The sequence below is a fragment of the Hemitrygon akajei genome, chromosome 18 (genome assembly GCF_048418815.1).
Source record: "Hemitrygon akajei chromosome 18, sHemAka1.3, whole genome shotgun sequence".
NCBI classification, from domain to species: domain Eukaryota; kingdom Metazoa; phylum Chordata; class Chondrichthyes; order Myliobatiformes; family Dasyatidae; genus Hemitrygon; species Hemitrygon akajei.
Genome location: NC_133141.1, coordinates 6,797,427 through 6,823,989, shown reverse-complemented (window position 1 = coordinate 6,823,989; position 26,563 = coordinate 6,797,427). Strand labels below are relative to the sequence as shown.

Below are 26,563 nucleotides of genomic sequence, written 5' to 3'. Positions count from 1 at the left end.
TCAGCCGAGGAGAGAAGGCAGGAATTCCCGCCCTTAGAAACCTCCCATCCACTAACAGCAGCCCCAAGACATAAGAAGGAAAGATTCAAGATGTTGGATCAACAGTTCAAGTTCAGTTTACTGTCATTCATCCGTACAGATACATACAGCCAAATGAAACAACGGTCCTCCAGACCAAGATGCGCAACTCAGTACATGTAACTCACACACGCAACACAAAGTAATATTACCACAACTAAATTCATAACACAAGTTAAAAGATAAACAGTTTAACATAACTGGTGCTTTATACATGATAAGACCTAGGTGGCGACAAGAAGTTTAGTAGTCCTACAGCCTGGGGGAAGAAGCTGTGTCCCATCCTAGCAGTTCTTGTCCTAATGCTATGGTATCTCCTACCTGATATTCGGGGGTCAAAGAGATTGTCGGAAGGATGGGAGGGGTCATTTACAATGCTGAGGGCCCTGTGTATACAGCATTCCTGATCAATATCCCTGATGGGTGGAAGAGAGACCCTGATGATCCTCTTAGCAGTCCTTGCAATCCTTTGTAGGGACTTATGATCAGATGCCTTGCAATTCCCATATCGCCAGATGGTGATACAGCTGGTCAGGACACTCTCGATGCTGCTCCTGTAAAAATTGGTTAAATTGGTAAAAATGTCTCTTCTACTTGATATTATGCCTTTCCGTGTATCTATGTGTGTGACTCCAATGCTAAGAAAATCATATAACAGGTTTGACAGAATTATAAGTCTTCATAACCTCAGTACATCCCAAAACACAGCCATTGGGGCAGTAATATTGTTAAACTGCAAGAAGCACAGGGACGAAACTTGCACAATGCAAGGGCCTTCAAGTAGTGATTTGATATCAACACATAATCTGCTCTTTAGTTATGTTGATTGAGAGCTTGTTAATATTTTCACAAGGCCAATAGGCTCTGAATATTACACCTTATTCATCCAAAGCATTGTTCCAATGTATCTGCACTTCCTATAATGCACTGGACCTTCCTCTGAGCAAAAGCCTCTCCAGTATTGAGTACACCTTCAAATGGTGATGCCTCAGAAAGACAGCACCCATCACGAAGGACCCCCATCACCCAGGACATCCCCTCTTGTCTTTGCTACCATCAAGAGGAGGTACAGGAGCCTGAAGACATACACTCAATGCTTTGTCCCCTCCACCATTAGATTTTCTTTTCTTCTTGTTTTTGCACTATTCATTTAATTATATATATACATAGTAATTCATTGTTTTTTTATTATGTGTTGCACAATACTGCTGCTGCAAAATAACAAATTTTATGACATATACCAGTGATATTAAACCTGATTCTGATCCCAGAGTGGGACTTGAACCACTGATATGGTGGGGAGAATACCATCACTGCAGCCTACACTAAATTATAGAGCTGAAACAATGTTAAAATGTACCCTTCCTGGTTGTCCTCATTTGAATTCTGCCAAGCACAACAATGCCTTTGTTGTTCAATAGTTTCATTTAATACGTATCAGAGAATGTATACAATATACAGCCTGAAATTCTTTTTCTTCGCAGACATCCACAAAAACAGAAGTGTCCCAAAGAATGAGTTACAGTAAAAACATTAGAACCCCAGAGCCCCCCTCCCACGCACAAGCAGCAGCAAGACAACGACCCTTCCTCTCTCCCACTTACTTCAGCAAAAAGCATCAGCACCCTCCACCCACCAAGCAAGCAATAGCAATGCCCCCAAGAAATACCATGACCTGCAGTCCAACAAAAACTAATCACTCACCCGACAATTCGACATACCATGTATAATGCTTGGTTCTTGGTGCTCAAAGTTTCCCAAGTAGTTTCAAGATCTTTTTCTGAAAGTTATGTTGCCCATCAGTGTGTGTATGTCAGGATGTGTTATATTTCTGCCATTTGGATTTGCAGTGTTAGTGCTTTTGTTCATTACTGGTAGCATCTGAGTTTGAAAATGACATTTAACTCACTTACTTAACTCCTCATCTTTGTGAGCCATGGACCATATTTTGTGGATTTTGTATCTGTACTTGTTAACAATTGCACTCTGCTGTACATTGGCCCATATTGGGTAACCTCTAGGAGACCACAGGAATCTTACACCAAAGAAGAAGGCTATTTGGTCCATTGTACACTTATCAGCCCTTTAAAAGAGATTGAATTAAGTTCAACTCTTTTTTTTTCTCCAATATAATGCACTGGCTGGTCATTAGTTAGATGTATAAAAAATAAAATAATTTGTTACTGCTCCTTTGGAAAAATGCTTAAAAACTTTAGATTCTAGACTTATTTTGCTCTGATCGAGCCTTGATGTGACAAGGCATTAGTCTCTTATAGGGTGGGTTCTTAGATTGTCAACCTGAGCCATTTTAGGGCAAAGGTCACTTGAATATTCAGCAGAAAAGAATTGCTGAAATGCAGATGCTTGAAGATAAAGAGAACAATTTGCCAATAAGTTTATAATTATACTTTGTCAGTGGCCACAGTTTGGAAGGGCAAAAAGTACATGAAGGCCTTGGGCCCAGGAAGTTGATTTCTGTGTGATTCAGAGGAGAAGTTTTCAATTTTAAATCATGATGGCACAGTGTCAATATGCATTAAGACCTTTCATTTAATCCAGGTGGACCATGGACTAGGAATCTTCTAAATTTACAGCAGTTGAGTAAAGTCTGGCAGCAACTGGTTGGACCATCATATTGAAGTGAAAGGTTTCTTGGTGAAGAATAACTCTCTGTATGTTTTCCATTGTTTTCATTGTACCTGCTATCATTGTGCATGAAGTTTCGGTATGTAGGTTACTGTTCAACAGGGGGTTATTCCATAAGACCTTAAGACATAGGAGCAGAATTAGGCCATTTGGCCCATCAAGTCTTCTCCATCATTCAATCATGGCTGATCCTTTTTTCCCTTCTCAGCCCCACTCCCCAGCCTTCTCCCTGTAACCTATAAGACCATAAATTATGTTATTCATGTGATTCTTTACCGAAAGGATCGGTTTTGTTGTAATGCAAAACTCGCAGCGAAACTGAGCATGCTGAGGAAAACAAAGCAGTTAAGGCTCTATAAGGAAATGGTGCTAGAAGTTCAGAACTCTCAGTCATGAATGATAATGATTAATTTTAACTCTGATCTTGATAGATTTTGTTAAGCAAGGTATCAAGAGTTAAATCACAGATCAACCATGCATTAAAGGGCTGAATAGCCTCCTCTGTCCCTGAAATCGGAGCTAGCCTAATCACAGAACAATTTACAATGACCATTTAACCTACCAACTGGTATGTCTTTGGACTATGGGAAGAAACCGGAGTACACGGAGGAAACCTACATGGTTATGAGGAGAATGTACGAGCTCCTTAAAGACAGTGGCGGGAATTGAACCAGGTTACCGGTACTGTAAAGCAGAAATGAATGACTGATCAGAGTCCTTTATGCTTCAGGTTTGAGACATTTAACACCATGGCCTGGTGCTAATAGAACATATAGAAAATTAGAAAGGGAAGGCAGGATTGTAGGTGAGCAGTAATAGGACAAAGATGCAAGCTAAAATTAAACCCCCATTTTAAACTCAAAACACTGTGCTCAATTTTATTTAATTATTTGATCTTGTATTGATATTTTAAGTTGATTAATTAAAGTTGACTCAGTTTGAGATAAAGTCTGTGCTCGGGCCACTGCTCTGATACATTGCAGTTGCACCCCTGGCAGGAGGATGCAAACACACCAGAGACATTTACATAGGCATTATCCATATAAAACTGGACAAAGGAGACTACAACGACAACATTAAGGTAATGGCATAACAAATACAATGGGTTCTGGTTAATTGGGCCATCGGTTAATCAGGGTAGCCGCTTATTTGGGACAAGTCTTAAAGAACAAAAACTAATCGTGAAGGTAGCCTATATTCCCTTCATTTATTTGGGACACTATTCCGCTTAATTAGGACAGAAGACTGAAGATTTGGAGGATGCCATCATTGATAGCATTATGTGAAGGTAGTCTTGCTATTGAGGGAGTGCAGCGTAGGTTCACGAGGTTGATTCCCGGGATAGCGGGACTGTCATATGTTGAAAGGTTGGAGCGACTGGGCTTGTATACACTGGAATTTAGAAGGGTGAGAGGGGATCTGACTGAAACATATAAGATTATTAAGGAATTGGACACGCTAGAGGCAGGAAACATGTTCCCGATGTTGGGGGAGTCCAGAACCAGAGGCCACAGTTTAAGAATAAGGGGTAGGCCATTTAGAACGGAGTTGAGGAAAAACTTTTTCACCCAGAGAGTTGTGGATCTGTGGAATGCTCTGCCTCAGAAGGCAGTGGAGGCCAATTCTCTGGATGCTTTCAAGAGAGAGTTAGATTGAGCTCTTAAAGATAGCGGGGTCAAGGGATATGGGGAGAGGGCAGGAACGGGGTACTGATTGTGGATGATCACATTGAATGGCGGTGCTGGCTCGAAGGGCCGAATGGCCTACTCCTGCACCTATTGTCTATTGTAGTCCATTACGTACACTAGGTGGCCGCAGTGAAGTTGTTCATTTACAGTCAATTAAAAGACACGGCAGTGTAGCATCAGAATCAGCACTGGACACTACGTAGACTGGATGACGTCCTACGTCAAAAACCATTAGGAACCAATACACAGCTTTATAGTACGGTAGTGTTCTAATTTGCTCTGTATTTCATTTAAATACATAATTTGTTACTCATTTAAACGGCACTTTATCTTTTTTTATAGCTTTCTAGCTATTTCCATAAACCAGCTAATTGGAGCAGCCGCTTAATTGGGCCAGAATGTCCTGGTCCCGATGTGTCCTGTCCCAATGAACGGAATTCTACTGCACATCAACATGCAGAGTTCTCTGGACAGCTGAATATGTAATTCCTAGGGTGTCAGAGATAAATGGATATTTTCCCATGAGAAATGTAGAGGTATCTCATGGTGATGCTGTTCTGTTCTAATTTGTGCTATTTAATTATTGTTCCAGTCAATCCTGGACCACATGCACCTGAAGTGCAAGTGCCATGGTTTATCTGGGAGCTGCGAGGTGAAGACCTGCTGGTGGGCACAGCCGGATTTCCGGGTGATCGGCGATTACCTGAAGGACAAATATGACAGTGCATCCGAGATGGTGGTGGAGAAGCACAGAGAGTCCCGGGGCTGGGTGGAAACCCTTCGTGCCAAGTACGAGCTCTTTAAACCACCGACCGAGAGAGACCTTGTCTACTATGAAAACTCGCCAAACTTTTGCGAGCCAAACCCCGAAACTGGCTCTTTTGGGACCAGGGACAGGATCTGTAACGTCACTTCTCATGGCATTGATGGCTGCGATTTGCTGTGCTGTGGTCGTGGACACAACACCAGGACGGAGAAACGCAAGGAGAAGTGTCACTGCATATTCCACTGGTGCTGTTACGTCAGTTGCCAGGAGTGTGTCCGTGTATATGATGTACATACATGCAAATAACAGGATACACCCCCCTCCCCCACATCAATAACAAACCTCACATACACACAAAGTCACAATTAGGTAAAGTAGTCCGGAACCTTTCAGTCACAGTTGGGCAAAACAAGAACTTTGGTTTGCACATATATTGCAAAAATGTATTCAGTGGAATGTAGTCTTTCATTGATCAAATGTTTTATTTTATACAAATACAAGGAGGCCATAACCCAAAATTTTTCATAATAGTTGAGGAGAAAAGTGAAATTTCCAATGAATCCCTTTGGAACAATAATTTTACTTTGTCACCCTCCCTAGTCCCACATCCAAAAAAATCTCATACACTCGAGCAGCTGCCACTCTGTCTTTAATATAATGAGTACATTTGAGGATATTCCAATAAGTCTTAGCAATTATATATTAGAACATAGAACAGTACAGCACAATGCAGGCCCATTGGACCTCTATATTGTGTCAACCTATAATGGATTGGTTTAGCTTGTTCCAATCAAAATGGTAAGCTGGTCAGTAATTCTGATAGATAATGAATGACTGAAAGAACTGGCTGTCACTAATTATAACTTGGATAGATCATGGGTTAGACCATAGACACAAGAGATTCTACAGGTTCTGGAAATCTGGGGCAACACACACAAAATGCTGGAGGAACTCAGCATGCCAGGCAGCATCTGTGGAAGGGAAAAAACAATTAACATTTTGGGCCGAAACCCAGGACTGATAAAAGGTTTTTGACTCGAAACATCCTCCATAGATGCTGCTTGACCTGCTGGGCTCCTCCAGCATTTTGTGCATGTTGTGCAGCTTAAATTAGGTTTCACTGTGTTTTTCCCATCCTAGAAGTGACAAATACAAAGCCAGTTTCAGAGTGATCTCCTCTGGGATTTAGATTGTTATCAACACAGAGGTGAAGGGAAGGGAGGAGGATGAGGGTGCTGTTCTTGGGAAAATGTTATTATTCAAAGTGAACTGAGTTACCGTGCGAAATATCAATGATGTACTAAAGATGCCAGTGGAAGGTTAGATGGGTTTTCATAGGCAATGACCTTTGAAATTCTGCAACAATGCCTATTTGGGTAAGTCCCCCATAACAACAACTTTGAAGAGCTTTCATATGAAATTACTTTTGAAAAGTTAATTAAATATCCACTTGACAAGAATGGTAAGCATTTAACTTCCTAGTTCGAAAGCTGGTACAGCTGAGGGCATCTTTCAAGCAGTCTCATTCACTTTAGATTTGGTCAGGCCCATGTTTTATGTGCTTCTGAATTTAATTTCTGTTACTTTGACAGAAAAGACTACAACCCCCAAAATCCATTGCACAAGGCAGTACCCCACAGGGCTGGTATTAATATTGTAATAACAGCTTTGGCCTCCATTTGTACATTTATTATATCCTCAACTCAAAAGCTTTCAGACAGGATCCCGATTGCAAAATTTCCTAGTTCTTTAGGATAGTGACTGTATCACGTACTAGTTACATTTCCCTGTCACTGTTGGATACAACGGACAACCACCACATGAATTTAAGTATTAATACTGCCTGTTCTCGCTTACCAGTCGCACCTTTATCAAATGATTGAAAGTTGGGATTTGAGTGGATTTATTAATCAGCTGATGCAGACATGCCTTTCTCTTCCAGGGCCTTTGCATCCACCACCCACTGAAGAGCAATTCTACTTACATTACAAATAAATGTGCCTTCTTTCTGTGAAAGAAAAAATGATGGATAAGATAAAAAAACAAGGTGGGAATTCATTGTTGAGCCCCATGGATAGCTTTGCTGTATAAGCAAGTAGTTACTTCAAGCAAATGAGCATTGACATCCTAAATGCTCTAAAAATAACCAACAGTCTCCAACATTTATCGTAGCATTTTTCTACCTTGTAGCCTGAAATTACTAGCTCCAAGTTGAACCTCTATTGCAAGTTGCTATATCCAAAGTTTTGTACAAATTAGATGTTTGACCCTTTGATTTTATATTCTTAAAGCCTATGTTTTTATAATTATTTATTGCACAATGTGTGTATATATATGACTCAACTGAGATTATATATTTGCAGAAAGTGTCTTATCTGCTGTTTCTAGTTTATAAACTTGCCGTGGTGGCTTGGAGACAGCGTGAGCAACATTTATTATCGTGCTTCACCGTGCAGGATCCAGAGTGAGTTCTATGGAAGCGGATGTTAAATGGATAATCTCTCCTGTCACTTAGTGTACATATTCTTCTCTTAGTATTAGAAATAGCAATGAACAAAGAAATAAAATTTATTCATGTAGCGTACACTGCTGTGCTGTTCTTATTTACCTGGAAATTCAAACTAATAATTTCAGTGCATACCTCTGCACCACTGCACCGACAGATGTTCACTCCCATCGGCTGCTCTTGTTGGAGCTTCTGTTCTTCACGAGTTAGAGGCAGCGAATGCGAGCTGGCTCTTTAACTGCCAAGTCTGCACAAGCGTCAAAGTGTAGCAATCAAGAGCAGTAAACCTGGCTGGAAATCTCAAATGTTTTTTTAAAAATTTATTTATTGAGGTACAGCACAGAATAGGCCCTTCCAGCCCTTTGAGCCACACAGCCCAGCAACCCTCCAATTTAACCCTCGCCTAATCACAGGACAAATTACAATGACCAATTCACCCACTAACTGGTACATCTTTGGACTGTGGGAGGAAACTGGAGCACCCAGGGAAAACCCACGCATTCCATGGGGAGGATGTACTGACTCCTTACAGATGACGTGGGAATTGAACTCTGAACTCTGATCTCCCGAGCTGTAATAGTGTCGCGCTAACCCTTGTAGGTGCTGTATGTAAGACATCAATGTCATATCACTAAAACCTTTAGCTGTGGGTCTCAGTGATTTGTTGTGTGCATGGAGTCAGAAGATATCAGGCACAGAGTGCCTGGGCCAGTTTCCCGCCAAATCTGATCTCACCCATAAACAATCGCCAGTGCAATCTCACCCAGTAAAAGAAATGCTTTTGAGTAATTTGCTCATGAAAAACAAACCCAGAAGAATCCAGTTCTGAGGCTTTATTCTTTAACCAAGGTCCTAACAAATGTATACCTAGTCACTCTACTCCTCGTTCTTTACAAGAGTTTGTAGTGTGCAAGTTGGCACTTCTTTGGAACGTGGGGGATACTACAAAGAATACAACTTATCATTCTCAGCTCAGCAGGGTGCAATTAGTGGGAACCACAGGGAACACTGCCTGGGGCCTGGCTTTACACCATTTATATTATGAAATTGGCTGAGGGAATTAAATGTCACTTTCCAAGTTTGCTAATGATCTTAAACTTAGTGGGACTGTGAGCGTCGAAGGAGTGGTGCAAGTGGGGAGAAATTGGATTGTGCTGGTGTTCACAAAGACATGGAAGTGTTTACACAAGTTGGTAAAGACCAGTAAGTGGGTAAGCAAGTAATTAAAGCTGAAAAATAGCATATTAGCTCTTATTACTGAGGATATGAACACTGGAGTTAGAAAGTCTTATCGAAACACACTCCTCAGGCAAGGCTGCAGATGGAATGTAGGCCATCTCTTTGTTGTTGGTGATGAGTCCCACCTCTGTTGTGATATCAGCAAACTTGACAACGCGATAACTCAGGTGCTTGACTGTGCAGTCATGTGTGAGCAATAGGCTCGGCACCCGTGGGGAGTGATGATAGGGAGATGCTATAGCATCTGTCGTAGAGCAGCGGTGAATGAGCTCAAGACCTGGTGTTAGGCAAGTAACCTCTTCCTCACTGTCAACAAGATAAAGGAAATGGTTATTGACTTCAGGAGAACTGGCACCACCCACACTCCTCTTACATTAGCAGCATAGCAGTGGAAACTGCAAGCAGTTTCAAACTCCTGCAAGTGCACATCATGTGGTCCCAGAACACATTCCACACAATCAGGGAAGCTCACCAATGCCTCTACTTTCTGAGGAGGCTGAAGAGAGCTGGACTTTGCACATCTGTACTCACATCCTTCTCGAGATGTGCAGTAGAGAGCGTCCTGACAAGCTCCATCACTTCTTGGTACAGAAAATGCACTGCAGTGGACAGGAAGGCTCTCCAACAGGTAGTCAAAACTGCCCAATGCATCACTGGCACCAGCCTGCCCACCATCAAGGATGCATATATAGAAAGGTGCTGAAAAAGAGCCAGTAAGATCATGAAGAATTCCATCCACCCTCCTCATGGACCGTTTGTCCCACTCTCATGAGAGAAGAGGCAACACAGGATCCAGGAAAGGACAACCAGATTCAAAAACAGGCACTTCCCCCAAGGCTGATTGACACCTCCACTCACCCCACCACCACTACTACTACATCACCTTTCATTACTCTATGTATATAAATTAGGATTGCACACTCATTCTTCTCCAAAGACTGGATCATTATCCACTTTGGTTTTCTCACAAACTTTATCCAGTCTTTACTGAAACTCTTTGGATTTGTATGAAAGCCAAGGTGCTCCTCCATTCCTGGTATCTCCCAGAAGAGGTGCTGAAAGTCATTACAAACTCTCTTCTGCTGTGGTCGACCTACTGACATCCCATTCAGTGCCATCAGTAGATTGAACACTTTTGTTCTGCTCTGATCTGACATGATACCTTCAATTGTCTACAGTACCTCGTTCACATGAATCCAGCCTGATCCTCAGCTTATCCTTATCCACACCCACCCAGCTTGATGCCCAAGGGTTACAGGTGATGATCTCTGCCTCCAGCAATTAAAGCTCAGCTCTCAGTGTCTCTGACAGCAGCTCGAACACGTCTCATCCAGCTCAGCATGGGTATTTCCCCTCTATTTTATTTTTATTTTAGAGATAGGATAGCAAGAAAAACTATCAAAACTTGCAGTGGGACCTGAATCAGCTGGAAAAATGGCAGATGGAATTTAATGCAGTCAAGTGTGAGGTGGTGTACTGTGGGAGGACCAACCAGGGTAGGACCTACACAGTAGGGCACTGAGGAGTGTGGTAGAGCAGAGGGATCTGGGAATACAGGTCTATAATTCATTGAAAGTGGCATCACAGATAGATAGGGTCGTAAAGAAAGCTTTTGGCACATTGGCCTTCATAAATCAAAGTATTTAGTAGAGGAGTTGGAATGTTATGTTGAAATTATATTAGACATTGGTGAGGCCTAATTTGGAGTATTGTGTCTAGCTTTGGTCACCTACGTACAGAAAAGATGTAAATAAGATTGAAAGACTACAGAGAAAAGTTACAAGGATGTTGTCGGGTCTGAAGGACCCGAGTTAAATGGAAAGATTGACTAGGTTAGGAGTTTATTGTTTGGAACATTGAAGATTGAGGGGAGATTTGATGGAGGTATACAAAATTATGAAGGGTATGGATAGGCTAAACGCAAGCAAACTTTTTCCACTGAGGTTGGATGGGACTACAACCAGAGGTTATGGGTTAAGGGTGAAAGGTGAAATGTTTAAGGGGAACATGAGGGGAAACTTCTTCACTCAGAGGGTCATGAGAGTGTGGAACGAACTGCTTGTGCAAATGGTGGATGTAATTTTGATTTCAATGTTAAAGAGAAGTTTGGATTGGTACATGGGTGGGAGAGGTATGGAGGGCTATGGTCTGGGTGCAGGTTGATGGGAGTAGGCAGTTTAATGGTACAGCATGGACTGGATAGGCTGAAGGGCATGATTCTGTGTCGTATTTATTTATTTATTGAGGAACAGCATGGAATAGGCCCTTCTGGCCCTTTGAACAGTGCCCCCTATTGAATCCTAACCTAATCACAGGACAATTTACAATGACCAATTAATCTACCAACCAGCACGCCTTTGGACTGTGCGAGGAAACTGGAGCACCCAGAGAAAACAGTCACGGGAAGAACATCCAAACTCCTTACAGGAATTGAACCCAGGTTGCCTGTACTTAAGGTGTTGTGTTAACCACTACGCTACCATGTGCTGTAGTTTTCTATGCTTCTCTGATACAGCACGGTAACAGGCCTATCTGGCCTAACAAGCCTATGCCATCCAACTACACCCATGTGACCAATAAGCCTGGTAAAGCATCCGTCTTGGGAGGAAACCAGAGCACCTGGAGGAGGCCCATATGGTCACAGGGAGAACGTACAAACTCCCTTCAGTGGCGTGAAATGAATCCCGAGTCGTTGGTGCTGCAATTGCGTTAGGCTAACCGCTATGCTACTGGGCCACCCAAATAGCTTGGTACATTTCTCTATAATGAAGATGCAATGCCAATCTAAATTGTTATTTTCATATTTTCTGCACCTATCACGTAGGTCTGTTTTGAATGTCTACCCAAAGTTAGAAATTTTCCCCCCCCAAGTGAACTTCTATTGATTCTTAAACCATTGTATCTCTCTTTTCCCTTCTATTCAGTGACACACTTTTGCACAAGATCTATGTTACATGCTGGAAAGGCTAAATTAAAGGACTGTTTTACAATCAAATATTATCAAGTTTAGGATTTTCACAGATTCATTTACATACAACTAAAATGCTAACTTTCTGAAAAAGTTGGCTTTAAATAACAGGCCTTATTTGGACACAGATTTTCCAGCCTCATTACATTACGACTGAATATTTTCTGAAATATTTGCCACTGGCAATAACAACAGATCAACTGCACAAGTGGAACAGAGCAGCACCTGCATGCCCTGCAGCATTGTGTTTTGCCAATTAATTTGATTCCCACCCCCCACCCCCATAGAATTTCCTTCAACACTTGGCTTCCCTGGTCATGCCAGTACTATTGAGTTATACCAGTATTTGCTGCCATTTGCATGGCTCCTTTCACAATGAAATACAAACTAAACATACAATGCGTGGTAAAGTGCAGTGACATATGCAGCTCAAAACAGCAGCCTTTCTGTGGCAACAAGATACCATACACAGCTATTCAGCCACTTACTTTCAAGCGAAGTGAAGACATTGTTAAAAACAGAATTTTTATTGCAACACACACACAAAATGCTAGAGGAACTCAGCAGGTCAGGCAGCATCTATGAGAATGAATAAACAGTCGACGTTTCAGAGCTGAAAAGGGGAAGACGCTAGAATGAAAAGGTGGGGGTGGGGGAGGGGAAAGACGACAGGCTGGAAGGTAATAGGTGGGTAGGAAAGGTAAAGGGCTGGAGGAGAAGGAATTTTATCAGAGAGGACAGTAGATCATTGGAGAAAGGGGAGGAAGGGCACCATGTGGAGATGATAGGCAGGTGAGAAGAGGTAAGAGGCCAGAGTAGGGAATAGAAGAGGGAATGGGAAAGGGGAAAAATTACCTGAAGGAGAAATCATTAATTTAAAAATGCAAGAGATTCTGCAGATGTTGGAAATCCAGAGCAACACACACAGAATGCTGGAGGAACTCAGCAGGTCAGACAGCATGTATGAAAATGAATTAACAGTCAACATTTTGGTCTGAGACCCTTCATTGAGTCTGGAAAGTAAGGGGGAAGATGCCAGAATAAAAAGTGGGTGGAGAGGGAGGAGGATAGCTAGGTGATAGGAGAAGGCAGGTAGGCTGGAGAAGGAAATCTGATAGGAGTGGTGAGAGGATCATGGGCGAAAGGAAAGGAGGGGCACAAGGGGAAAGTGATAAGCAGGTGAGGAGAAGGGGCAAGAGATTAGAGTGAGGAAAAGAAGAGGGAAGTGAGAGAGGAAAAGAAAAAAACCAGGAGAAATCATATTCATGCCATCAGGTTGGAGACTACCTCACAGAATACAGGGTGTTGCTCTTCCACCCTGAGAGTGGCTTCATCGTGGCAAAAGAGGTGGTTATGGACTGACATGTCAGAACTGGAATGAGGATAGGACTTAAAATGGTTGGCCAGTGGGAAACAGCTATTAGACCAATTATTTTCAAGAGAAACTAAGACATTGATGGAATACTGATAAAAATGAATCTGTCATTGCACAATTCATTGAAGTTTACATGATTTTTATGTAAATCATATTGCAGATGATGCACAGACACAGTTTGTCAAAGAATATGGCTTTGTTTGGGAGATCTGTGAAGAATACACAATAGGCAAAGTCAGTTCGAGGCTCACACACTCATGTTGGAATTATTCCAAGTCACCCTTCTTCAGGAAAAAGTTGATGTCTCCTGGAATCTAGAACATTTCAGTTCCTGATGTTAGTGGCTTGCAATGGTATCCTCAGTAATAACAAACGCCACAGAGTGTAGGCTCTTTGGCCCACAGAGAGCACACTGACCACCAGGAAACCATTTCACTTACACTGATCCTTCACCAAGTTAAAAGACTAAAAAGCTTTATCTGTCACATGTACATTGAAACATACAGTGAAATGTGCTGTTTGTGTCAACAACCAACACCAAGGATGTGTTGGGGACAGCCCGCGTGCAAGTGTCATCGTGCTTCTAGGCACCAATATAGCAAGCCCACAACTTAGTAATCATAACTTATATGTCTTTGGAATGTGGGAGGAACTAGCACACCCAGAGAAAACTCACGTGGAGAACATACAAATGCCTTGCAGATAATAGCACTAATTGAACTCCGCTGGGACTGTAAAGTGTTACACAAACTGCTATACTACTGTGCTAGGACTTCTAGTAGTTATCCACTACGTGAATATATGTTATTTATTAAGCTCTTTCTTCTACTGGTAAAGGATCTTTGACCTAGCCTTTATACTATTGAAAATGTCAATCAGACCATTTCAGCCTCTTTCCTTATTTCATGGTCAAAATTTTATTCCACATCTTCATTCGTAAGCTCCTTCCAACTTTCACAAATTAATAGAGTACAGTATAAACAAGCAAAATGTGTTCAATAAATACAAGTCCCAACACTTTTAGCACTTAAGCTCTTTTTGACAAACAATACCTTAGGCAGTCTGTGTCCTTTTCTGCACCATCTCTCCCAAAGTGCATGATTTTCATTAGGTTAAAAGGTCACAGATTGCCAATAGATTTCAGGATATCTAAACATTCACATGCTGTGTGAAGAACTGGGGCCCAACTTTCCATCCACTAGGTAGGGTTCTAATTTTTAAACTGACCCTTGTAATTTATGACTTCTCACATCAGAGGAAAAAGTCAGACCGACACACTCCAGAATACCTTCTGGAGTTGGCTAATGAATTGTCTAGCCAAGTTAGAATATCTTCAGTCAAATTATTCCTTAATCTTCTAAATTTCAAACTACAATCCTAGTTTATGTAATCTTTCTTTAAATTTTTCTAACCTTTTGAGTCCAGATACCCTTTTGGTTAATCCACAATCCCAAGGCCAGTAGATGCTTCATCATGTGTGACAGTCAGAATTCTTGTATGGATTTGCTCATGACTTTGGTGACACTTCAGACAGAAGGTAGTCAACTAAGTCTGTCGTTCGAATATTTATTGCATCACAGCTGCATTCAACTCTACATGTATTTAACAGCTTTGAATTACAGCACATTTTCACTGTAAAAAGATTTACATCACAGTAGAACAGAACTCATTACAACTTGGGACATTAGATGAGCATACATCTATGAGACTTATCTGGGCATCGTCATCAAATAATGGCCATTAATTTACACAAATATTTTACCCCAACAACAGAAAGCTATCACAGAAAAGCTTTTTTATAATCTTTGTTTTTTTTAAATACTTACATATTGTAAACAGCACAGAAATAAATACAATCAAGGCGGCAAGCTGCATTTCCCAAACAAGACATCAAAACATTTACCAGTAGACATCTGCATTCAAGGTTTCAGTTTGAAGATTCCCATTGTTGGTTTCCCATATTTGCTAAATGGACAAGAATTTCAATTGTTTGAAAACAAGAGTACTGGGAAATGTTTTGCCAGAAGTTCTGGCCCACAGTGGATTTTGCTCACAATGGATTATGGTGATATGCTTACATCATTGTTACACATTATAATTTGACTAAATTAATTAACCTATGTAAACTCTGCAGCATTACACAAGGACAGACCCCAGATTATGAGAAAATAAAAAGCAAAGACAAAGTGACAGGACTTCCAACAAATTCACCAGCCAATCCCCAAAGCATTTATCACCAATAGTGGATCAGGATAATTTTTCACAGTAATATTTGCACCAGGTCACCATTGGTGATTAGAACGAATGGCCACAGCAGTGAATGATTTTTTGTACAGCCTAATGCGATTGCAGCATTCTGAAGTGTTTGGCTGTAGATTGCAATACACACCAAACCTGGTTGAATACCAGTTTTACAGTGTCAGGCTGATTAGGCTATTCACTTTAACAGGAGCAATGTCAAGGCGCATTTGTTCAAGATCTTCATTATTCTTCAAGTATTGTTTCAGAAGAAGTTTAGCAAAAGAAAAAGCAGGACAATTAGCAAAAATATTTCTGGGACCAAAAAAGTAAATGAAATGATTACCTAAATCAAGCAATGAGGCCTCTTTTCCCAACACATGGCCTTGACAATCCTCAGGAAACCAGAAATAAAATACAATTTTGTTCAATTTACTCAATATCTCCAGTTTTCAAATAGCTGCAAGTTCTATTTGTAGTGATCTGCCCTATCTACCTAGGCTGCTTGATACATGGCTGATAAATAAGAATCTCTTTTCAGGATTGAGAACTGCACCAAATTCTCACAGCTGCAGAATGAAGAAGAGAGTGGAGCAACGGAGAAGGGTCAGGTACATAAAACTTTTCACAGTTGGCCCCAAACAGGATTAGGTTACAATCTATTGCAATCTTAGAACTACAAAAAATGCAGATGCAACAAAGCAGGGATCTATATTTGAACATTTAAGTTTTGTCAAAATTAATGCTTAGATTTATATTCTACATCACAAGTCAAAGATCCATCAATTTGTAGACACTATGTTTCCAATATTTAAATCAAGAGGGTACACAAATTTTGGGAAGGAAAAATAGGGGTTCATTAGATTCCCAATCAATATTCCAGACACATTAAGAACATACAAACATTAAAGATTGATACCAGCTCTGGAATTTCAGTTACAGAAAACTCAAGCCTCTGACATTTAACACAAATTTTACCCAAAGTAAATTCACCCTCTAAGAATCAAATGAAGTGCTGAGATAAGGTGCACAACTATTGAAAAATCCGATTTCTGGGATTGAAATTGCACACAAATCCCTGGTGGAAGAGTTTTCTTTTCTCCCAATCCTCATACAGTGATGTATTGCTGTCATCCATGTACAGAACCAATTGAACACATTGCAAATTACCCAAAGCAATATTACTGGCTTCATCTTTTCTACCTTTCCTACTATGTTGATCAACTCGTATGTGCAAAATTTAACAAAATTAACGTTCACTCTGAAGACTCTTAAGGTTTGACCTGCAGTGAAGAGGGACACTGATTTTGATAGCAAAACATGAAAATATCTTTAAAAACACCTGGTGCATTTCCAGTACTAGAAGCAATAAAACCAAGAATGCTGACGTCTCTGTTGTGTATATATATATATATAGATATATATATATATATATATATATATATGTAATTTTAACTTAAGACATGTAAGAGAAGTTTCTTTGCAGAGAGCATGCAAAATGCTAAGGGTTTTAGATTGAAGATTCCTTTCTTCTTAGTTGACTGATTAAATTGGTGCTTCTTCATTGGATGTAAATCACAGTGTTGACCAGATGGTCTTCCCTGTTTTATTCCCAATGGTCACGGCGATGAGGATCACTGGAAAATACATCCAAGATAAATTGTACTGAGAAATATTGTACAGATGCAGCAGTTTCAAGTTGCCATATTTGTTAATTCTGAATCAATTATTTAAATATTTTCTTGAGCAGTTCTCCATTTTATATCCTCAACAAATTCAAAACTCCTGCTTCTTACAATGCACAGAAATTAGTGAAAAAATGGGGAGATGGTGATGGGGTGAGACTGGAAAAAAAATGTCACTAACCTTCCTTCTTCTTTCAGGAGTGACAGAAACTTGTTAACACGGTACTCAGGTTCCATCTGAAACACAACCAAGTTTAAAATGATGTATTATAAACAAGACTACTCTGTGGATGTAGTCAAGCTAAAGAAAATCAAGAACCTACATTTTAAATGAAGCCCTGATCACATCTCAAAGTGCTTCATAGTCAGTATTTTTGAAGTACAGTCACTTATGAGTTAATAATGGTGCAGTTATGTAATGGGCAACTGATCTCAGGGTCAAATGACAAGGCTTTGAGCAGTTTGATTCAGCCACATACAATTCCTGGGGAAAGGATGGAACATATGTCTGAAGAATGAAGTTTATAACCCTGACAAAGGACAAAGCTTGTATCAACAAAGAATCCGCTGAAAGAGCACCACGGTTAGTGCAATGCTATGACAGCTTGGGTCGGAGCTCAGAGTTCACTTCTAGCGCAGTCTGTAAAGAGTCTGCACACCGTCCCCGCGACCATGTGGGTTTCCTCTGGGTGCTCAGTTTCCTCCCACAGTCCAAAGAACTGATTAGTAGGTTAATTGGTCATTGTAAATTGCTCTCCAATATTGATGTCTCCTTCTGGTAAACAAATTCCCCACACCCCACTCTGACCTTTTACTTCTTCTCACCTGCCTATTACTTCCCCCGGCTCCCCATCCTCCTATGGTCCACTCTCCTTTCCTATCAGATTCCTTCTTCTCCAGTCTTGACCTTTCCTACTCGCCTGGCTTCACCTACCACCTTCCAGTTAGTCTCATTCTCCTCTCCCCTGCTTTTTATTCTGGCATCTTCCCCCTTTCTTTTCAATCCTGATGAAGGACCTCAGCCTGAAATGTCAACAGTTTATTAATTTCCATAGATGCTACTTGATGTGCTGAGCTCCTCCAGTGTTTTGTGTGTGTTGCTTTGTAAATTGTTCTGTGATTAAGGCTAGGGTTAAATAGGTGGTTTGCTGGGCGGCATGGCTCGTTGGGCTGGAAAGGCCTGCTCCATGCTGTATCTCTAAATAAATAAAATAAAACTCAGCAGGTCAAGCAGCATCTGTAAGAGAAAAGCAACTGTTGTTATTTCTTTCCTTCCGTAGATACTGCTTGCCCTGCTGAATTCTTCCAGCTGATTGTTTGCTACACCGGAATCTAGAATCTGCAATTTCTTATGTCAATGAAGCTTATACAGGCTGAGTACCCCTTATCCAAAATGCTTCGGGCCAGAAGTGTTTTGGATTTAGGAATATATAATGAGATAGTTTGGGATCGCCATAATTTCAGAGCCTGAATTTCTGTGCTACCAGTAGGCAGTCTTTGTCTTACATTTGTTCAGCACACATAACAGTGCTCATGGTTTTAGATTTTCATCAGTGATTACCTTGGCAAACTTATCAATAAATTTCCCTGCTGCTTCGTGATCAGGAGATGCTTTATTACCATGTATCTTTAAAAACTTAATGCCGCCCCTTTTCTTCAATTTCTGGAAAACCAGCCTGCTGAATATTCACAATTACCTTCAATTTTCAGTTCGTCATGATAGACCTTCGCTTGTTTCGTGATCAGCATACCGTTAAGTGGCGTGTGTTCACTCCAATGCTGATGATACGTGATTGAGATAATTTTTCATTAACTTATGTTTATTACATATGTGAAGTCACTTCTCAGAACTGCCTGTCGTGCGCAGAAATCTCACCTCTCTCTCTCTCTTTCTCCACTGCTGCTGAAGTATTTCCAGCTATTTCTCTTCTTATGACAGTTATCACCTTCCATATTAGATCAATGAATCAGGCTAATTGATAGCAAACCACAGGGTAGTTCTCAGTAATGAAGAACTGAGTTGCAAGAAGTTAAATCTTGAAAAAATATTGGGTTTTGAAGCATGGGGACTGCTTGTAAATATACTCGAGGATAACCATAAAATAAAAATACACTCTACAAATGTCATGGGCAAGATAATGACTATTTCAAGATAAGTGAAGATGACAAGACAGGTTTTGTTTAAAACCGGTAAGGGTCAATTAAGAAATAATAAATCTAGCACTATCACAAAACTGAAAGTATGGACCACAATGGCTAAGAGCTGCTGGTAGCCAGAACAGATTCATTTGCGTTATTTATACTGGGATCTTGGCATGGGAGCATGGCCCTTGTGTGGAAGCTTATTTACTAGATGTTCACTCTTCGGACTCTTGTAATTGCATGAGGCACATGAATACATACAATGATTACATTTGAAATGAATTTGCAGTCAGAGACAGTGATAGGAATCACAAAATTTAGCATAGAGGGTATCCAAAGTCAAGCCAGACCAAATAATTCCACTCCACTTAATTCTGTGATACATTTCCTGCACCCTCCTCTCTTTATTTCAATTCTTTTGCATCCGCAATTCTTTGCCCCTCTGATTTTGACTTCCATGGAAAAATTTTCATCTACTCAGCAACAGTGTGGAGAATGTTTTGAATGTGAGCTTTGTGAGAAGCAAGGCAGTGCTGCATGTTCTGCTGTATGTGACCTATGGACATCAGCTCTGGGCTGTGTGTGAGCATGCTTGCCTTTGAGTTATAAAGTTGGAGTTCAAACCCCATTTTTGATACAAGGACATCATCTCAGTTGACCAGAAATACAGACTGAGTACCCCGTACCTAAAATCTGAAAACCTCCAAAATCTTTTTTCAGCACTGACATCACAAACGGAGAATTCCACAAGGCGCTGCACATCACCTTGGAAAACCATGTTGTTATAGGGAGAACGTGCACACTCCACACAGACAGCAGCAGAAGATGGCATTGAAAGTGGATCACAGCTGTTGTGAGGTAGCAGACCTACTGACTGCATCACACCTTCCTTACAGGCCTTTAATTATCATAAACTGGGATTAAGACTGACTGTCTGTGTGGAGTATGCACATTCTCCCTGTGACAACATGGCTTTCCACGCAGTGCTCTGACTTCCTCCCATATCCCAGACAATTATGGTTGGTGGGCTAATTAGTCATTCAAAAATGTTGTTTTTCTATGATAGTGTAGCATTTGTGAGAAGCTGCTGGAAATGTGTAGAGGAGTAAAATGGAATTAGCATAAACAGATGTTTGATGTGACTGATGCAGGCTTGGGCACATGGGCCGTGTCTGCATTATGTGACAATGACTCGTGTCCTATTCCAGACAACTCCACTGCTGGAAGGTGTATCAGTGGAAAGGTGGCAAAGGAAAATGGTCAAGGTATACACTGCTCTGTTTATACCTGGGCTTTGCTTTCAGATTAACTAACAAATTTACAAGATGGCAACTGATGGCAGTGGGAACAATGCCCCACCAAACTCTTATTACTGAGAAGGAATAAGAGGAAGGTGTAATGGCACAACATTTGAGAAAGAACAGACACGGATGTCACCTGCTTATTACTGTACTTTCAAGCTACTAGCTATTAAAATGGCCTGAAATTCTGGTGGCAATAGACAACTGTGTCGGAAACCATACGACTTTCCATATGGCCATCATGAATGAGCAGAACAAAACATCTGTCCCTGTGATGGCTGCAGTGCAACAATGTCAAGGTCTGAATGTGTATAAATTACTTAACAGTGGTGTTTCTCGATCGAGTTCAATTGTTCAAGAACTAGTACTTTGCCATCATCAGGTCAGACTAGGAGGAAGAAACTGAAAAAACAATGATATATAACTTTGCTTAACATTTCAATCCTTCTTTATATATAGAGTCATAGAGAAGTACAACACAGAAACAGACCCTTCAAGCCCATCTAGTCCATGCCAAAATAATTTAAACTGCCTACTCCCAACAACCTGCACCGTGACCATAGTCCACCATACCCTTACTATCCACGTACCAATCCAAACTTCTCTTAAACATCAAAATAGAGTTCGCATGGACCACATATGCTGACACCTCGTTCTACTCTCTCATGACCCTCAGATAGGATCTCCTATCATTTCACATTTCCCCCTCCCCCTCCTACTTTCAAATCTCTTAGTATCTTTCCTTTCAGTTAGTCCTGACGGAGGGTCTCGGCCTGAAACGTCGACAGTGCTTCTCCCTATAGATGCTGCCTGGCCTGCTGTGTTCCACCAGCATTTTGTGTGTGTTTTCTGCAGCTATTCAGCTTCTCAAAAAAAATTCACTCAGGTGTAATAGCCTAACCAACCCTGCACAGCGTCCGTTTAATAGTCTTTTCCGCTCTCCTTGTCCTGTTGATATTTGTCCTGTGCTTTATGCTTGGCACCAAATCACAATCATTTTGGGTATGTTTGACATACTGGCAGTAACACTATTCTGATTCTAATTTAAAAAAAGGGAAATTATGCTTGATAAATCTGACTTTAAGGTTACTGTCAGAACACACAGGAGAACCAGTGGATGTGGTGTATCTGGATGTTCAGAAGGCTTTTGATAAGTTGCAGCAGAGGAGGTTATTAAACAAAATTAGAACACGAAGAATTGAGGGCAAGATACTTGTGTAGATTAAAGACCAGTTAAGAGATGGAAAACAGACTCAGAATAAACTGGTCATTTTCAGCTTGTGAGCCTATGACATGTATCAGTGCTGGAGTCTGAGCTGTTTGTGATCATTGATTTGGACGAGTGAATCCGATGCAACATATACAAGTCAGCTGATGATACAAAACTGTGTGGCAGCACGCAGTGCAGAGGAATGCAGACACTTCCAGAGTTAGTGACAAGTGAATGAGCAAAGCCATGGACTGTAAATGATACTATGGAAAAAATAAGATTATCCACTTTAAAAATAAAATTGGTCTTTAAATGTAAGAAATTGAAAGGCATTAGTGTACAGAATCTCAAAATTAATATGCAGGTACAGTAAGCAATTAGGAAGGCAAGTAGTATGTCAGGCTTTACTACAATAGGATTCAAGCACAAATGTAAAGGTGCAACTCTATGGGACCCCAATGGGTGCAAACATGAAGTATTACTTAAAGGTTTGGTAACATACTTCTGAAAGAGGGAATACAATGAATGTGCACCACTCTGATGTCTGGAATGGTAGTTTGTTCAAAAAGGACAGACTAAGCAGGTTTTTTTCCTGCTTCATGAGTATCTGTGAAGAGTAAGAATTTCAGGTTGTATACTGTATACATTCTCTGATATTAAATTGAACCATTGACCTGTAACTAGACGTTGGAAGAATGAAAGGTGATCTCACTGAAACGTACAATATTCTTATGGGGCTTGATGGTGGTTGCAGGGTTAATAAATCCCTGCAGTTGATGGTCACAGGCATCAAATGACAATGTGTCTCTATAAAAATGCATACTATGATTTTGTTCCTAAAACAAACCATAACAAAATGCACACGTTTTTTTAAAATTACATGTTTTGTCCAACAAGCACAACTTTGAATTAGGTATCTTTATACAGTTCACATACACACCTTAAAACATCATTTTTGTCCTGAATGTTTTAAAAACAAATTTTCAATCATGTGTTCCTACAAGGGTCTGGCAAAGATGAATTGAGTGGAAAACATTCCACAGCTCTAACACCTAAGCAATTGATATTTAAATATGTTCTACTACTTATTTTCATGAGATCATGATCATTTTTGCAGTAGAAAAATAGATTTTGTTCACCCTACCACTGGTACGTAAAGGGCTCACCAGAAGGTGTTCTATTGGAAATAAAGTTTGCTCAGAGGACATCAAACACAATTTGTAAAAATTATAATTTAAATGGAATTAAAATTTGGAATTTGTGACTTATACTAGTAGCATTGTACACTGTAGTTTAGTTTGCAAATTTCTTTTCAATATACATTGTCTAAGAGTGGCAAACATTACTAAATCTGCAGTTTAAGGTTAAATATATTTCCACCTACAATGATGTAGACCAGGGCTCTGTACAGTGGCATCCAATTTATGTTGAGTCTCAATAGGAACACTCTGTTGGTTCAATGGTGTGTGTATATACAAAGCTATGCAGTGAGTTAAACACCTTCTCAAAAATCACCTAAAGCAGAAGCTTTCTTCAGGACTTTTAATGAGATCTTACCTGTGAAAATATATTGCTGTTTCAAGGGCAAATAAAGAGGATGGAGGTGGCTATCTTTCTGCATCATGTGCAATTCAATCCAAATTAACCCATGCAAAAATTTGTATAAAACAGCTTATGTACAGGAAATGATGCTCATACTAAACAAAGTGCATCTTTAGAGGCCAGAACAGATATGATTATATTAGTTTATCTCAGCTGTGGTGGCAAGTTGGATCCCAAGAAATGGAAATAGTACCCTGCCTCATGGGGAGGAATGTTGACTAAGATAACTTTTCACTCCACTGCATTTCAGCGACCACCACCAGAAAGGACATCCGTAGATGCCTGTAGAAGGCAAAAGTGTGCTTGGTTGGGATGTCATCCAATGGTGCAGTTCACCCACACAAAATACAAGTATTCAAAAGAACAGCCACTTGGGTGAGACTCTATTCAGTTTCCACAGAAGTGATTCTTTGAGAACAAAACTCACAGAAGTAGGTGAAACAAAATAAAAGATTAGGAACCTCTGAACTAGATAACCAGTTGAGTCCATAGGGACATATTGGGCAAGCAACTTAATCTTAAGACTTAACCAGCCTGAAAATGAATCTGAAGAGCTGTGGGAAGATACCAATGTAAGTTGGCTTCCTTCATTAAAACCAAAGCAAACACATTTTCACTATGAAAAAAATACAAATTAATTGTATGCCATTTCTGGCAGTTTCCTTTATGAATGTGAGGCAGGAAATTGCACAAGTAACACAAGAGTGTGAAAGAAACATTAAAGGACAAAAGCTTTTGCTGAGAAGAGCAGAGTCCAGATGCAAGACTCATTTGTTAATACATTACTGATACATCTTTCCCACTTCACTGTGCCAAAAATATTTCCACATACAAAAGAAATTACTTTTTGGATTTTTCTGATTGGGTTATATTTAAAAGTATATGAGCTATACTCAATTCAGAACTGCCCAGCATTTGGTGTGGTACCCAAATCCTATGATTATATCTTTTCCTAAAGCTCATCATGTAGTCAGGGAGTATTCATCTTGTACAAAGGATGTAGAGTCTCAGGATAAATGGCTTACAGTTTGGAATTGAGATGCAGCAACATTTTTTTTCCACTCTAACCTTATTCAGTCGCTAGTTATATTCAAGACCAATTGATATTTAGATGTGACAGGAACCAGAGGATATGTGGTCTGGACATTAACACAGAAGATGCATGGCATAGTCTTACTGAATGGCATGGCAAGATTGAATGAGTTAATCCTACTGATAAGAACATAAGAATTAGGAGCTGGAACAGATCTTTGGCTTCTGAACTGCTCTTCCTTTCCATTATATAAAGTTGATCTGATCTTGACCCAGGCGCCACATTCTTGCCTTGGCTCTCTCAAAATCTATGTTGACTTCTGTTCCCCATTTTCTTAAACAGTTGAGCTGGAATGAACAACTGGAATAGACTGTGTTCATCCTATTAAAATTAGTCCACAGTGCTGGTTGGAAGACAAGTTAATTTATAGAAAGGATGATATATCATTTATGCTTCCCGACTTCTCAAAGCCAGTTGTTTGTAAGAATTAATTGTTGTGGATTTGGTAAATGAGAAACTAGATTTTTAATGAAGACCTTCCATGAACTAAGACTAACATATTAGTCTTATAAGTATATTATATCTCATAATTACAGAAGATCCAAGTTGAGGTACGCATTCCATATACACAGGACAAGAACCTACAGACTCATCATCCTTCCTGATACTTTCTGCATTAAAATAACACACCTCAACACATCCAACTGATAGCAATTTTTCACTTTCCACTGCCTATCCTTCCTCAGTCTCTCTGAACACTGCATTTACTTTTATACCAACTGCCCCATCCTCTGACTTATCACTCTGATTCTCATCCCCCACCAAACTAGTTTAAACCTTCCCCAACAGCTCTAATAAACCTTCCTGCAAAGGATAATGGTCCTACTCAGGTTCAGGTGCAACACGTCCTTTTTGTACAGGTCATAACTTCCCCAGAAGAGATCCCAATGAACTACAAACCTGAAACCCTGCTCCCAAACCAATTCTTCAGCCACACATTCATCAGCCAAATCATTCTATTCTTATCTTCACTGGCACAGGAAACCATCCAGAGATTACCACTCCTGAAATCCTGCTCTCTACCTAGCATCCTATATTCTCTCTTCAGGATTTCATCCCCTTTCTTATCTAAGTCATTGGAACCAATATGCACCATGACTTCTGGCTGTTCACCCTCCCACTTTTAGAATACTGTGGACCCGAACTGAGACGTCCCTACCTAGGCACTTGGGAGGTAACACACTATCCTGGAGTCTCTTTCACATCCACAGAATTTCTTGTTTATTCCCCTAACTACTGAATTCCCCATCACTACCCCTCCCTTCCCTTTCTGAGCCACAGAGCCAGACTCAGTGTTGGAGACCTGGTCACTGCTGCTTTCCCCTGAAAGGTCAACACCCCTCCCCCCTCTCCCACAACAGTATTCAAAGTGGTATACTTGTTATTGAGGGGAACAGCCACAAGGGTACTCCGCACTATCTGCCTGTTCCCTTCCCCTCTCCTGACACTCACCCAGCTACATGCCTCCTGCAACTTAGGGGTGACTACCACCCTATAAGCTCTTATCTATCACTGCCTCGTCCTGAATGATCCAAAGGCTACTGAGCTGCAGTTCCAGTTTGTGAGGAGCTGCACCCAGATGCATTTTGTGCAGACGCTTCAGGGAGACAGGAGATCTCCCAAACTTGCATGAGGAGCACAGCACTAAGCTGAGATTCATTCTCACTACTCTTGCTAGGTCAGGATAGATAGTAAGTGTCGATTGATAGCCTGTTTTGTCTACTCAGACAAACAATGTGGAATGTCCATTTGAACTGACCAAGTGTAAATTGGACCTCAGTGGCCTGGAAGATATTGTTTCAATTATCTTGTCTATGGTATCAGGGAATCTCATATCTTTCCAATGTTTTGTCATGTCTGCTGCAGTTTGTCCCCACCTCTGAAATGTGTTGGGGGCGGAGGGGATGGGGGCAGCAGCAATCACTGCTAACCAGTAGACCACAGGTTTTCTGCTGAGTTTGAAGGTGACAGTGAATTTCATTACTGATGATTTCCTTTGCCAAGAAATGGCTCTTGGGATATGGGG

The 26,563-nt window shown here is 40.6% G+C and overlaps 2 protein-coding genes across 4 annotated transcripts in view; one reads left to right on the top strand and one right to left on the bottom strand.

The window, feature by feature from the left end:
• LOC140741049 (proto-oncogene Wnt-3) overlaps positions 1–7,747 on the top strand; it is a 56,871-nt gene extending 49,124 nt beyond the window's left edge. For all 3 annotated transcript variants that reach the window (XM_073070711.1, XM_073070713.1, XM_073070712.1), the window contains exon 4: positions 5,005–7,747. In XM_073070711.1, the coding sequence (XP_072926812.1) occupies positions 5,005–5,484 (480 nt within the window). In that variant the 3' untranslated portion in view covers positions 5,485–7,747. The remainder of the gene's footprint in view (positions 1–5,004) is intronic.
• Positions 7,748–14,818: 7,071 nt separating this feature from the next.
• The window catches only part of LOC140741048 (vesicle-fusing ATPase), a 270,286-nt gene continuing 258,541 nt past the window's right edge, over positions 14,819–26,563 (bottom strand). The window contains exons 20-21 of the mRNA XM_073070710.1: positions 17,371–17,426; positions 14,819–17,141 (exon numbers count right to left, since the gene is read on the bottom strand). Coding sequence (XP_072926811.1) covers positions 17,111–17,141; positions 17,371–17,426 — 87 coding nt within the window. The 3' untranslated portion in view covers positions 14,819–17,110. The remainder of the gene's footprint in view (positions 17,142–17,370; positions 17,427–26,563) is intronic.